General features: G+C 39.7%; 1 protein-coding gene across 1 annotated transcript in view; it reads left to right on the top strand.

The window, feature by feature from the left end:
• The window catches only part of COL19A1 (collagen type XIX alpha 1 chain), a 349,797-nt gene that overhangs the window by 276,519 nt on the left and 58,092 nt on the right, over window positions 1-15,186 (top strand). The window contains exons 18-22 of the mRNA XM_027093224.1: window positions 3,489-3,551; window positions 8,369-8,404; window positions 9,314-9,349; window positions 9,445-9,498; window positions 10,178-10,231. Of these exons, the coding sequence (XP_026949025.1) occupies window positions 3,489-3,551; window positions 8,369-8,404; window positions 9,314-9,349; window positions 9,445-9,498; window positions 10,178-10,231 (243 nt within the window). The remainder of the gene's footprint in view (window positions 1-3,488; window positions 3,552-8,368; window positions 8,405-9,313; window positions 9,350-9,444; window positions 9,499-10,177; window positions 10,232-15,186) is intronic.

The following is a 15,186-nucleotide window of genomic DNA, read 5'->3' as shown; positions in this document are numbered from 1 at the left end:
AGGGTGGAGAACCATTGAGTGCTAAAAAGATCCTGGGCTTTGGCATCAAAAGTTGATTGTGCCATTAACAACTCTGTCTCCTTGGGAAAGACACTTTATTTCTCTGAGCGCCAGTTTCCTCATTTGTGAAATGGACACAATCACATCTACACAGAGAATTGATGGCAGGATTGAAATCAAATGAGATGAGATGAACTTGCCCGAAGCACAATACCTGGCACATATGAAGCCCTCACTAATGCTTCACTCCTTCCTATCCATCCACTCCAAACTTTCTTCATTCTCATAAGGTATCGTTTATCTCTGTTTGATATTAGTAGTTAGCTGTTACCATCCTTAACACCCGGTCTTGATCGTCTTTGCTTCTCCCATCATAATGTTGAGGCTCAATTTATCTTGTAGAATAAAAGATTGAACGAGAAGTACAATTTCAACCCATAAGTGACTTATTGCTGTATCACACATCACTTCTTGACGCCCCCTCTGGCAGAGTAGAATCACAAAACCAGCCTACCATTTGGAACCCAGCCTTCCAGTGAAGCACCAGAACAGATGCAGACAGCAGTAGGATGAACACACTCCTAGGTTAGCAGCCAAGTCCTGTATCAAGAACACTGGGATACAGGAAGAAACACCAAGGAACACTACCGGCTTTTAATGGTAAATGGCGATGGAGACCATGATATCCAAGTAACCAGTCTACCAGGACTGAAATGACGACCTGAGACTGATGGGATCTGGTGAGGGGATGATGCTGTGTTTGCAGGTCAGTCGGGGAGAACTGCTCCTTTATAGAGACGGTGGAATAGGTGACAGAATATCTAAGGACTCCTGAGGAATTAGCGGTGTCTTTTAGGGCAGTTGTCAGAGGGGAAAGATGGAGGCTCAACACCACCAGCCCTTTCAAATAGCATCCAAGGTGTCAAATTAAATGACAGCCTTTCCTGAAGCTAAGTAAACTCATCACTTGTCTTTCAGCTCATAGCCACTGATAACTCACTGAACACCCATTCTCACTATGAAAAACAGCATACGTGTCTGTGCTTCAGGTGTGAAATGCTTTTGTTTGTAGAGTTTTATATACGGGAACAGAACTCTTAGATTTCCTCCAAGCCCAGACACCCCTTCGTACCAATCAGAGATGGACCAAAGCCTCTGTTGGGTCCTTCCTCTGCATTTCAATGGAGACCTGTGTACATTGCTTCAAATACTTAGCAGCTGTGAACATAGGTACTCTTCCTCCAAGTATATGCCCCTCCCCTTACCTTTGGTATTGAGCAGATGTGACTTTTATAGTAATTTCTAGACCCTTTCCTTGATTTCTACATTTACTTTATGCAACTTACTAGGCATAAGTTTTTCTATCGCACCTATGCACTGGGGCTTTTAGCACCCATCAGATGGGTAATAGGAAGGTCACTCTGCACAGCCTAACACTTGTATAAGGCCAATTGTTTATTTATCCTTTCAAACCAACAGCAATCAGCCCCTTAAATGTCTCCACCCATTTCTTCCTCTTTGTACTATGGATAGAATTCAATATCTGTAGAAAAAAATGGCTTCTCCTACGATATGGTAAGTGCAAAACTGATGGTACCTTATATGTTTGGGTGGTACACTATAAAGGAAAATACTTGCATTAATAAAATCAAGATTACATTTACAAAATATATTCCACAAATCTAGACACCACCTTAATAAAAACATGGATTTGTCTGTCCATTATATATGACAGCCTCCCTCTTCCTGTAGTCTAAAATCACAAGATACTGATGAGGATAGAAATATAGAAATAAAACAATGTTTTAGGGCTGTAATTAACTAGTACTTGAAATACTTTGGGTAGATTGTTGTTTGAGGATTCAAAATAAACACATAGGGTTTCCCTGGTGGTGCAGTGGTTGAGAGTCTGCCTGCCGAGGCAGGGGACATGGGTTCGTGCCCCAGTCCAGGAAGATCCCACATGCCGTGGAGCGGCTGGGCCCCGTGAGCCATGGCCGCTGAGCCTGCGTGTCCGGAGCCTGTGCTCCGCAACGGGAGAGGCCACAACAGTGAGAGGCCCGCGTACTACAAACAAATTAAAAATAAAAAAATAAACATATCCACACAGGGGGCAGGTATAAAGATGTTCATTGCAGCCTTGTTTATAATAGAGAAAAGCTAGAGGCAACCAAATACCCATCAGTAGGGCTTTGACGAACCCCGATCCATTAACACAATAGAATGCTATCTGAGGGTTCAATGAATGAGCTAGATCTAAATATATCTATTAATAGAGGATGGATATTAAAAACCACATTGAGTAGGGAAAAAAGTCACAAAATATTATATACAAGATCAACCAATGGCTTCTATAGAATTTGTTTTAAATATCCAAAATAACATATTATTTATGGTTCCACATATGCAGTAAAAGTGCAAAAATATAGACTGAAAACATAAGTACTAAATTCATGACAGTGGCTCTCTCTGGGACAGGAAGAGAGAGAGAATTTGAAACTTCTTCGGTTATAAATTTTTTTTTCTTTCTTCCATCTTGGGTGTGTGGTCCATGGAGGTTTGACATATTCAACTTTATGTGTTCTGTATTTTTTTCAAAATAAAAAAAAAACAAGATGGGCAAAAAAGGCATATACTTGGAAGTGCAATGGTGAATATTGTTTTGCAAAAATGCTCCTGAGATTGGAAAATAACCAACATTACATAACTTCTAGTGGCTGCATTTAATTTAACAACTGTCTGGTATTCGGGAATGCTGGTTAACATTTAAATGGAAGCACAATGCTGGGACATCCCTGAAGTCTAATTAACGATACATTTCCTTGCCACAAGTATTATTTCTAAAATTTTATTTTCTCAAAATTCCCTTTATATGTCACATACAAATCCCTTCTCAAGATTTTTGACCAGAACCTCTTAGGCATTTCTAAGTTGCTACTGTCCCCACATCAACAAGAATGCCTTCTTTGTTCACAGCCGAACATTTAAGTGGTGATATAAGTGCTGGAAACAGTGGAGAGATGTGTTTTTCTTCCTGTGACTCCTCACCCCTCCACCTCCCCTAACCTGAAAAAAGAAAGAAGTGTCTGAAATAAAATGGGTCTGGATTATTGTGTCAGTTAAATTATCTCATATCTTTAAAACAACAAAAAAAATTTTTTTTTGCAAAAACAAAATACAGCAGAGCGAAATTATAATTTTTTCCTCTAAATGTTCTTTCCTTGAAAAATAATTGACTTTTGTTTCACATTAATTTGAAAGATCCTAATGAATATTATGGATTTCTAAAAGACCTAAAGGCATCGTGGAGCACTGACAAACATTATTATGCAAATAGCCTAACTGGATTCAGAACTTCACATTGCCTCTTGGAGGATAAGAGATAACTTCCGTGGTTAGAAAGGGCACAGGCAATGCTCTGACCCTGACAGTCACAACAGGACTCACCTGGCCTCCTGCAAAAACTTTCTTCTGCTTTTTCTTGAAAGGGTGAAATTGGACCACCAGGATTTCCAGGCTCTATTGGCCCTAAAGGTGAAAAAGGAGAATCTGTAAGTATTTTAGCTTTGAGAGCAGAGGAAGAATATCCAAAGGATAGAATTAAAAATATATTTCTTAATCAGCCCCAATTCCATGCACCTTGGTTGCCCCTGCCATAGGGAACAATAGATCAGATATTTGAGCATGTACTCTAGTCAAGGTACTAAGTTTTTTACATGTATTACCTCACTTAGTTCATTTTTTAAAAAATCACCCCCATCCTTCAGATGAGGAAACTGAGGCACAGAGAGGTTAAGTAACTTCTGTAAGTTCACACAGCTAGGAAGTATTGAAACCATGAATCACTCCTAGGCAGGCAGATTCCAGAACCCAGGGTTTAAAAATCACTGAGCTGGGCTTCCCTGGTGGCGCAGTGGTTGAGAGTCCGCCTGCCGATGCAGGAGACACGGGTTCGTGCCTCGGTCCGGGAAGATTCCACATGCCGTGGAGCGGCTGGGCCCGTGAGCCATGCCGCTGAGCCTGCGCGTCTGGAGCCTGTGCTCCGCAATGGGAAAGGCCACAACAGTGAGAGGCCCGCGTGTGGCAAAAAAGAAAAAAAAAAAAAATCACTAAGCTGCCATGCTATAACTAAACATAATAGCTCAAATGAATAATAAAAGCATCTTTGGGCTTCCCTGGTGGCACAGTGGTTAAGAATCCACCTGCCAATGCAAGGGACACGGGTTCGAGCCCTGGTCCAGGAAGATCCCACATGCTGTGGAGCAACTAAGCCCATGCGCCACAACTTCTGAGCCTGCGCTCTAGAGCCCGTGAGCCACAACTACTGAAGCCCACGTGCCACAACTACTGAGCCTGCGTGCCTAGAGCCCGTGCCCCGCAATAAGAGAGGCCACTGCAATGAGAAGCCCGCACACCACAACGAAGAGTAGCCCCCGCTCGCCACAACTAGAGAAAGCCCGTGTGCAGCAATGAAGACCCAATGGCAGCCAAAAATAATTTAATTAATTTTTTAAAAAATGAAGCATCTTTGGCAATGACAGTCATTTTTCAGGCAGCTTTAGAATCAGTGCTGTCACTCATGTACTCCGAAGTTCTCCTACTTCAGGAATGATGCTTGCCCTTAGTATTCCATCCAGGCCAGTAACAGCCCTTCCTGGGACTCTCTGGGAAATCTCATGTGTCCCACAAATCCAGTCTGGTGTCTGCTGCCCTGTCCATCTGCCCGCTCACTCCTGATACTCCACACTTGTGGGCACGTCTCCCACCTCTTACCTACCTCTCTGGGTCCCCACTGACTCCCCTCCATGCTGGAACACTGACACTCACCTTCTCCTAATTTCCACGTGACCCATAACAGACCAGTCCCTAAGATTTACTACAGTTCTACTGGGATAGCTGGGACTTGTAGAGCAGAATAGAGAAATCTGAACGGGTTAGAGCAGTGCTTCTCATACTAAGTGTGAACTTAAATAACCTGAAGATCATTTTGAAATGCCAATGCTAGTTCAGCAGGTCTGGCTTGGGCTTTTTACCAAACCCACGTTCAGCTGCTGATGGCTCATAAGCCAGTAATTCGAGAGGCAAATGTCAGTAGAAAGGAAAGATGCTTTAATCAGAAAAGCCAGCCATCTGAGAAGATGGTGGACTTGTGTCAAGAGACCAACTCCAAAGATTCTGCTCAGCCAGGACAGTTTTTAGAGGGAAAAATAGGGGAAGAATCTCAGTGAATCATTGAGGCAGGAGGTTGGGTTCTGCATCTTTCTCCATTGCATGCAGACTGGCTGGCTCTTTCTTCAGATGTTATCTTGCCCGCGTGATCTGCCAGCAGGAGAGTTAGTCATATTTTAACTGCTTAATTCTTCATTCTTACTTCTTTTCATCTAGGAAAAGAATCAACAGGTTAGACAAGGCATGGGGTGCATTCAGGACAGCACAAGTCAGGAGTTAGTTTCAATTGCTTAGTGATCTCATTTTTATATTTAGGTTCTTTTAAGTTTAGAAGGGAACAGAAATGGGCAAACAGGAAAGGAACAAAAGAGCTGCTTTCAGCCTGAGTGGCTGTATTTCTCAAAGTCCCAGGCCGTGCTCCTGCTGTGGGTCCCTAGACCATGCTTTGCGTAGCAAGCGCTGGAGGATGTCACAGTTCCTAAGGGTTTCCCTGTGGTTCTCCGTCCTGCCACCAAGACCCAACCCCCTGAGACTACCTGTCGCCCCATCTACCTTACCCAGGAGAAACCAGCTTCTTTTCCTCTCAGTTCTTCTCCTTGTCAGTTCCCTCTGAATCCCTGAATTATCCCACACCCCTTACACGTCTTTGCCTGCCTCTCTTCTCACCCCCGCCACAGGAAAAAACACAAATTTCACATTATTAGCAGAGCAGTTTAGCTCTTTGTGATCTCAACCTCTTTAATACAGAACAGGATGTGGACTTCACTTTGCATAATAACCAGAAGGCCCGAACAGAACAATAGTCTTCATCCAGATCTGAATTAGGAGCCTGAATGGTACTTTAAAAGGGCACTTTGTTCCCCATTATAGGAAATTAAGAACAGGACCAGGTTAGACATCAGAGCTGAAATATCGTCTGGTTGAACCCCAGGATTTTATAGATAAGGAAAAAGAGGTTCTAAAATGTAGAAGACTTGTCCCAGATGGTAGCCATTGGAACTAGGACGAAATATCAGGTCTCTAGATAACCAGGCTCCTGATTTTGGTTCTTTTTTCTTTTACAAGCAGTTACTTTAGTCAGTGTGGCTTGACAGAGGTTCTACATAAGCAATGTGCTATAATCAGAAACAAGCAGTTACAAAAGCAATGTTGCCCATTGCTCACATCTAATTAACTTCGTCTCCTATCTTAAAACTCAAATTGATTTTTAGAATTAAGACTGAAAAGCAAAAATATAAAGCCCTAACCTAATATATAGAAATTATCCAATAATAAGAGATGTAATGATGTTGGATAGATATGGGTCATATTAGTCAGAGTAGGTAGGTTATGCCTAGTAACAAATTAGCCCTGAAATATCTATGGTTTTAACCCAAGAAAGGTTTTCTCTTGCTCGTGCTGCCTGCCCAGCGTGGCCGGGAGGAGTGGGTGTCCTGCTGTACACGACCCTCAGTGACCAGTCACCAGGCTGATTGACACCCAGGAGCTACGCCATCTGCTAGGTGCAAGCTTCTCAGCCACCACTGCCAGGGAAGCAGGACTGGAGGATGATGAATGGGCTCCTTCAAGCGGCATGCATCACTTCTGCACACATTTCACGGTCAGAACTAGCTGCCTGGCCTCACATAACTGCAGGGAGCTTGGAAACGTCAGGGAGAAGATGGGGGCCCACAGTGTCCAGGTCACGGGACACGAGGCTTGTTCAGTAACCGCACCCCTCCCGATCGTGACCTGAAGGTCAAGCCCCTAAGAGGACCTTTGAGAGCAGCAGTACCTACCATAGTGGTTCTCACACTTGCCCTTGACTTTCAGATGCAAAAGAAAATTACTAAAATTACTAAGTTACTAAAAATGTGTGGTATCCATCTTATGGTCAATTCACTCCATTCAAATAATAAATCGATTACATTTCAAATCAAATCAAACAGACTGAGCAAGCAAAGCCTGGGATTGAAGTCAGGCTGCCTGGGTTTAAATCATCAGTGACCTCTTACTGATTCTGTGACCTTGAGGAAATGGCTTAATTTCTCTGGGCCTCAGATTCCCCCTCTGTAAATGAGTGTACTCATCGTACCCAGCCTGTTGACACAAGAGGGTAATTGTGTAAGTGTATAGAAAGTGATTAAAACAGGTATAAGTGTTTTATTCAATACATGTCAGCTACTATTGTTATATCTGTAAAACTTTAAATTCCCTAATTTAATAAACTTTTGTTCAACACCAATAGTGTACCCCAGAGTTGCTATGATAGTCAAGATGAATTATATCTCTACCTTCACAGAGTTTATTGACAAGATAGACAAGGGAACATACAGTGGACGAATGCTGTTTTAGGGGAAGTAACTCAGTTACTCAGAAACTTTCTGAGTCTCTTTCCTCATTCCTGAAATGGGACAATATCTCCCTCACAGCCCTGTAGTGAAGGTTAAATGACATCATGATACATACCTTCAAGAACAGAAGTTAATAAGGGGAAGCCTCCCCGTGTGTGTGTGTGTGTGTGTGTGTGTGTTAAGGGTGGGTTGTGGTGTTAGTAACACAGTGACAACAGGGGCAGTGTTACTTAATAAGGGGCATTCCTTCAAAGCTTCTGTCTCTCCCCAGAACCTTCATACCTAGACCCAACAAGAACTAGTATCAGTTCTACAGACTTGTACTGTTACTCACCCAGTAATTAACTGCTTCAAGCCATTTTCATTAAAAGAAAAATGAAAATTAGTAAAGTATTTTTAAAATAATGATTTTGCATTTTTAAACACTAATTTAAACTCTATATTTTTAAGCACCAACTGAAGTAACTGGAAAAATGCAAATGAATGTCCTTCCACTGATCACTCTGGCATCTTCACATTCATTCTGCCTCTGATTGGATGTGTGTGTGTGTGTGACCATCTTCTATCTGAACCATGCAAGAGGAAGCTGTGGCCTTGGACCGCATTGTAATTTGTCAACCACTCAGGATTCTCAAAATAACATTGAAATGATTAACTTACTGTTCATTTGGAAATATGAAACGGTTTTTAAATTCATTTTCGTATGGTCCTTCTAAGCTGCATAGGCAGACAATGTGACATTCTGGATCACTGCATGTTTGCAATGGAGTCTGAGTTTGGCCTGCAGGATTTACCCACATCTAGGTTTGGAGAGATTATTCCTAAAAGTGTTTATAAATGATTCTGTTTTCCACCCATTTTCCTAGGGTGAACCCTTTACAAAAGGTGAAAAGGGAGAGAGAGTAAGTAGATGTTTTATCACTGTCTTGGGTTTTCTACTTCATTTTCTTTCTCTCTGATTTCTAGTATGTTTACTTTGGAGTCTAATACATTTGATAAGGTCAGCTCCCTGAGCATTTTACTTTTTCCTCTGTGAATTTTGACTCTTTTATTTTGATAAATGAGAAATTTTAAACCTTGTTAAGTGTTATCATGTGATGACACTTCCACATTGGCTTTGGGTAGTGTATATTTTCTTTAACCCATTACTATTTGTGACTGGACATGAACGTGATGAAAGGTATACACTAAGGATATTTAAAATACAAAATTAATATGTAAGATACAGATTTTTTTCAAAAATTTTGTTAATGATACAAATTGGATTTCTCAAACAAGAAAGGATCAATAGTAAGTCATGGAAAATAAGAAAAGCAAACTCATTATAGCCAATGTTGTCCTCTTTTGTGTAACCTTAATTTTTGTGTGTTTTTTTTGTTCCATTAAATACATACACCTGAAAGTAGAATCGCCATGACATATCAACTTAAACTTTACTCTTTCTTTTTCGCCCTCATCTGCAGTTTTCGTTCTCTTGAGATACAAGATGAACTGGCAGCAAATTATAACAGTGTCAGCTAAGCAGGGAACTCAGTGACCGCTAATGGACCATGATGGTTAAAGTGTCAAAAGTGACATTGGGGAAAAAAACTGTTACAGAGAAGAAAAATAGGAAATTATTGTTTATGTATTAGCAATAATTATTTTAAATCATATTTTAGAATGAACCCTCCTTGACTTCACCATGTCTTCCATAATTTTCCCCTTTATTGTGTGTCAGCTAGTGGGGAAGTAGATGAATTGCAGCATTAGAGATGCTCTTCTCCATCCATATTTAAACATTACACATATGGTCCTTCTTTCATTTACAGGGAGAACCTGGAATAAGAGGATCACAGGGAATAAAGGTAATCCCCTGACACCCTTCTCTTGCATCTCTGATGTAATGAGATTGTGAAACATTAAAATAACCATTTCACTTTCCTTCCCACCATATGTTTAGGGCGAGCCTGGAGATCCTAGCCCCCCTGGTGTAATAGGAAGCTCAGGACTAAAGGTATATAAGAAATAACTGAGACGAATGAGGATATTATTTTGAAGTTATAGCCATTTCTGTGTAAAACAAGGAACTCTGATGGACCACTCATTTTCATCACAAATGTTCTGAGACTTTATCATGTTTCCATGGTGATCTCCCCGATCCCCACATTGGCCGCATTTATTACCTACATGGTAACTGGGCCTTATGGATCACAATGGGATTTTTAAGCTCTTTTCAGACCATATTCACAATAGCATCCTAAAAGCTTTAAGAGTAAACAGTGTGAGCCACATCTATGACCCTGAGCTGTATTCTCAAAGAGAACAGGATTCAGGATTCAATTCCCTAAGCCAAAATGATGCAGCCCAGAAGTGTTTGAGTTGCCCACGCAGGACTCTACAGGAGCGACCCAAAGACCAGCTGTTGGGAGGTGCTAGAGAGATTCGTGTGATATGCCCCCACCAGTGGGCAAGGCAAGTTATCCAGGCCTCACCTACTGGTGAGAACAGACTCATTTAAATGACAACATCTTGAAACTATCTTTGTAGGCCCAAAGCACGTTTCAGTGTTATATAGAGGAGGCTGGATGGTGGAAAGTCGATCATTCTATAGATAAAGGTCACACCATGTTTTACATATATTCAGGTACCATCTAATTTTTATCAAATTAAAGTACATATCACCTTCTATTTAGGGTCAACAAGGACCCGCAGGCCCTATGGGACCCAGAGGACCACCAGGAGATACTGTATGTATAGTAGATGCATGTGTCTTTGATATTTGGAAATTAAATTGAGACTAAAGCATGTTTTTTTTGTTTGTTTGTTTGTTTGTTTTGCGATACGCGGGCCTCTCACTGTTGTGGTCTCTCCCGTTGTGGAGCACAGGCTCCGGATGCGCAGGCTCAGCGGCCATGGCTCACGGGCCCAGCTGCTCCGCGGCATGTGGGATCTTCCCGGACTGGGGCACGAACCCACGTCCCCTGCATTGGCAGGCAGACTCTCAACCACTGCACCACCAGGGAAGCCCCCTAAAGCATGTTTTAAAGAACATCAACATCTGTTCATGTGACTGAGTTATACTACATTTTCCAAAGGCATGGGTCATCTCTACCAATAAAACTGAGCACACCTAATGTCAGGGGCTGTTGAGAACATTAGTATCTTCATATAGTCATACGAGGTCCTTTTGAATATTAGCCTAACAAATCAGTGTTTGAAACCCAAGTTAGCATTTCCATTATACATCATTATAAATGGCTTTTGGTTCAATTCTCCATGCAAGTAAGATACTTCCAAAGCTTCTGTTGTTGTCTTCTTGCAACATTCTCCAAAAAGGGCAAGTCTTTTGGCTGAAAATATTTATATAATGCAATTGGAGAAAGGTCCTCCGGTTGCATTAAACCTAGCTTTACTCAGCTCACACACACACACACACACACACACACACACACACATACACACCCTCACACTGTTTAAATGTACTTTTTTTTTAATTGAAGTAGTTGATTTACAATATTATATTAGTTTCAGGTGTACATTATGGTAATTCAATACTTTTATAGATTATATACCATTTAAAGTTATTGCAAAATAATGGCTATTTTTCCTGTGTTGTACAATGTATCCTACTTGCTTATTTATTCTATACACAGTAGTTTGCACTTCTTAATTCCCTTACCCCTATCTCCTCCCCCCTTCCCTTTCCCCCACTGGTAACCACTAGATTGTTCTCTATATCTGTGTGTCTGTTATATATTGTTATGTTCAATCATTTGTTTTATTTTTTAGATTCCACATATACGTGATAACATACAATATTTGTCTTTCTCCATCTGACATATTTCATAAAGCACAGTACCCTCTAGGTCCAGCCACACTGTTGCAAATGGCAGAATTTCATTCTTTCTTATGGCTGAGTAGCATTCCATTGTGCATGTATATGACATCTTCTTTATCCATTCATCTATTGATGGACACTTAGGTTGCTTCCTTATCTTGGCAACTATAAATAATGCTAAGAACATTGGGGTGCGTGTATCTTTTTGAATTACTGTTTTCATTTCCTTTGAATATATAACCAGGCATGGGATTGCTGGATCACTAAGTAACTCTATTTTTAGTTTTTTGAGGAACTTCCACAATGATTTCTCTAGTGGCTGCACCGATTTACATTCCCACCAATAGTGCACTAGGGTTCCTTTTTTGCCACATCCTTTCCAACACTTGTTATTTGTAGAATTTTTGATGGTAGCCATTCCGACAGGTGTGAGGTGATACCTCATTGTGGTTTCGATTTGCATTTCCCTGATGATTAACGATGTTGAGCATCTTTTCATGTGCTTGTTGGCCATCTGTATGTCTTCTTTGGAAAAATGTCTATTCAGGTCTTCTGCCCATTTCTTAAATCAGGTTGTTTGTTTTTCTTAATATTGAGTTTTATGAGCTGTTTATATGTTTTTGATATTAATTCTTTATCAGTCATATCATTTGCAAATATTTCCTCCTATTCAGTAGATTGTCTTTTCATTTTGTCAATGGTTTCCCTTGCTGTGCAAAAGCTTTTAAGTTTAGTTAGGCTGCATTTATTTATTTTTGCTTTTGTTCCCTTTGCCTTAGAAAACAGATCCAAATATATTGCTACAATTTATGTCAAAGAGTGTTCTGCCTATTTTTTCTTTTAGGAGTTTTATGGTTTCAGTTCTTACATTTAGGTCTTTAATTCAGTTTGAGTTTATTTTTGTATATGGTGTGAGAAAATGTTCTAACTTATTGTTTAACATGTAGCTGTCTAGTTTTCCCAGCACCACTTATTGAAGAGATTGTCTTTTCTCCACTGTATATTCTTGCTTTCTTTGCCGTAGGTTAATTGACCAATAATTGGTTTATTTCTGAGCTATCTGTGGTTCCATTGAGCTATGTGTCTGTTTTTGTGCCAGTACCATACTGTTTTGATTACTGTAGCTTTGTAATATACTCTGAAGTCCGAGTGTGTCATATCTCCAGCTTTGTTCTTCTTTCTCAAGATTGCTTTGGCAATGTGATGTCTTTTGTGGTCCCATATAAATTTTAGGATTATTTATCCTAGTTCTGTGAAAAATGCATTGGACAATGCATTAAATCTGTAGATTGCTTTGGGTTCTAATGACATTTTAACAGTATTAATCCTTTCAATCTATGAACACAGGGTCTTTCCATTTCTTTATATCTTCTTCAATTTCCTTCATCAGTGTTTTATAGTTTTTAGACTATAGATTTTTCGCCTCATTGGTTAAGTTTATTCCTAGGTATTTTATTCTTTTTCATTCAATTTTATATGGGATTATTTTCTTGCTTTCTCTTTTAAATAGTTTCATTATTAGTGTATAGAAAAGCAACAGATTTCTGTATATTAATCTCATATCCTGCAACTTTACTGAATTCATTTATTACATCTAATAGTTTTTTGGTGGAGACTTTACAGCTTTCTATATATAGTATCATGGCATCTGCATATAGTGACAGTTTTACTGCTTTCCTTCCAATTTGGATGCCTTTTATTTCTTTCTCTTGTCTGGTTGCTGTGGCTAGGACTTCCAATACTATGTTAAATAGAACTGGTGAGAGTGGGCATACACGTTTTCTTCCTTATTTTAGAGGAAAGGCTTTCAGCTTTTTACCACTGAGTATGATGTTAGCTTTGAGTTTGTCATAAATGGTGTTTGTGATGTTGAGATATGTTCCCTCAGTACCAACTTGGATGAGCATTTATCATGAGTGGATGTTTAAGTTTGTGAATTGCTTTTTCTGCATGTTTTGAGATTATCATAATTTTTACCCTTCCTTTTGTAAATGTGGTGCATCACATAGATTGATTTGCAGATATTGAACCATCCTTACATCCCTGGAATAAATACCACTTGATTATGGTGTATGATCCCTTTTATAAATTCTTGAATTCAGTTTGCTAACATTTTGTTGAGGATTTTTGCATCTATATTCATCAGAGATATTGGCCTGTAATTTTCTTTTTTTGTAATGTCTTTGTCTGGTTTTGGTATCAGAGTAATGGTGGTCCTATAGAATGAATTTGGCAGTGTTCCCTCCTCTTCAACTTTTAGGAATAGTTTGAGGAGGGAAGGCATTAGCTCTTCACTATATGTTCGGTAGAATTCACCTGTGAAGCTCTCCAGTCCTGGACTTTTGCTTGCTGTAGGGTTTTTTTTAATTGCAAATTCAATTTCACTACTAGTGACCAGCCTGTTCAGATTGTCTATTACGTTCTAATTCAGTGTTGGAAGGTTTTATGTTTCTAGAAATTTGTCCACTTCTTCTATGTTGTCCAATTTTTTGGCATATAACTAGTATTCTTTTATGATTTTTTTCATCTCTGTGGTAATGGTTGTCATTTTTCCTCTTTCATTTCTTATTTGGTTTATGTGTGTCCTCTCTCTTTTTTTTTGATGAGCTCTCACTAAAGGCTTATCAATTATGTTTATCTTTTCAAAAAACATAGCTCTTTGTTTCATTGATCTTATCTATTGTTTGGGGGTTTGGGAGTCTTTATTTTATTTAATATTTCTTCTCTGATCTTTGTCATTTCCTTCCTTCTTCAGACTTTCAGTTTTGTTTTTTCTTCTTTTTCTAATTCCTTTACATGGGAGGTTAGGTTGTTTATTTGAGATTTTTTCTTGTTTGTTGAGTTAGGCCTATACGACCATAAACTTAGAACTGCTTTTGCTGTATCCCATAGATTTTGGAAAGTTGTGTTTCCATTTTCATTTGTCTTGAGGTGTTTTCTGATTTCCTCTTGATTTCTTCATTTACACATTGGCTTTTTAGTAACATGTTGTTTAGTCTCCACAATTTTGTGTTTATCCCATTTTATTTCCTGTAATTGATTTCTAGTTTCATACTATTTTGGTTGGAAAAAATGCTTGATATAATTTCTGTTCTCTTATATTTGTTGAGACTTGTTTTGTGGCCTAGCATGTGATCTATCCTGGAGAACATTCCATGTGCACTTGAAAAGAATGTGTATTCTTCTGTTTTTTGATTGAATAAATGCACTTTCCTATCCATTTCCCCATGTCAGCTTTGTGTCCCTTGGACAATCTCCCTAGCCTTCTGACATCTTGGGAGCCAAAACCTCACTATCAATCCTCACTTGAGCAAAACGAGAAAAATGCTTGACCATCACTTCTTAACACTGATCTCTATCTGGCCATGATTTGAGTACCCTCCATGCAACTGTTAGAATCTCTCCTTTTCCCATCACCTCGGGAGCAGCCCCATGACATCTTGCTCTGTTCTCCGTGCTCCCTGACTGAGCCTACAGGGGTTCATCTTTCAGCACGTTTGGTCACTTGGTACTTTGAACATTCACTTCATGAAGCAAATCTTTTTGTTGCACCCCCAAGCCATTTAGTGAACCATTGAAGGTGTACCTAATGGAGAGATCTTACAAAAAGAAACATAATGCTGGTGGCACAGGTGGAGCCACAAGATGCCCAAGAAATGACGTTAAGTGATAGTGGCTAGAGCTAAAATAGAGAATAAAATAAAAGAGCCTTTCTTGCCAAATCATAGTAAAAGCGTATTTTCTATTTACCCCATTGTCTTTCTGAGTCATGGTGTGATGCCACCAGGAGCCGTTCTTCCATGCCTTTTGGCAGTAATATGGATGGGGCATTTCGTTCAGGTCTCCCTTATTTAGTTTCTGTCT

Source organism: Aethalodelphis obliquidens, unplaced genomic scaffold (assembly GCF_003676395.1).
Source record: "Aethalodelphis obliquidens isolate GAN/ISIS:26980383/991018 unplaced genomic scaffold, ASM367639v1 scaffold3, whole genome shotgun sequence".
Classification (NCBI taxonomy): domain Eukaryota; kingdom Metazoa; phylum Chordata; class Mammalia; order Artiodactyla; family Delphinidae; genus Aethalodelphis; species Aethalodelphis obliquidens.
Note: the sequence above shows the minus strand (reverse complement) of the source record. Positions and strands in the feature narration are given on the sequence as shown.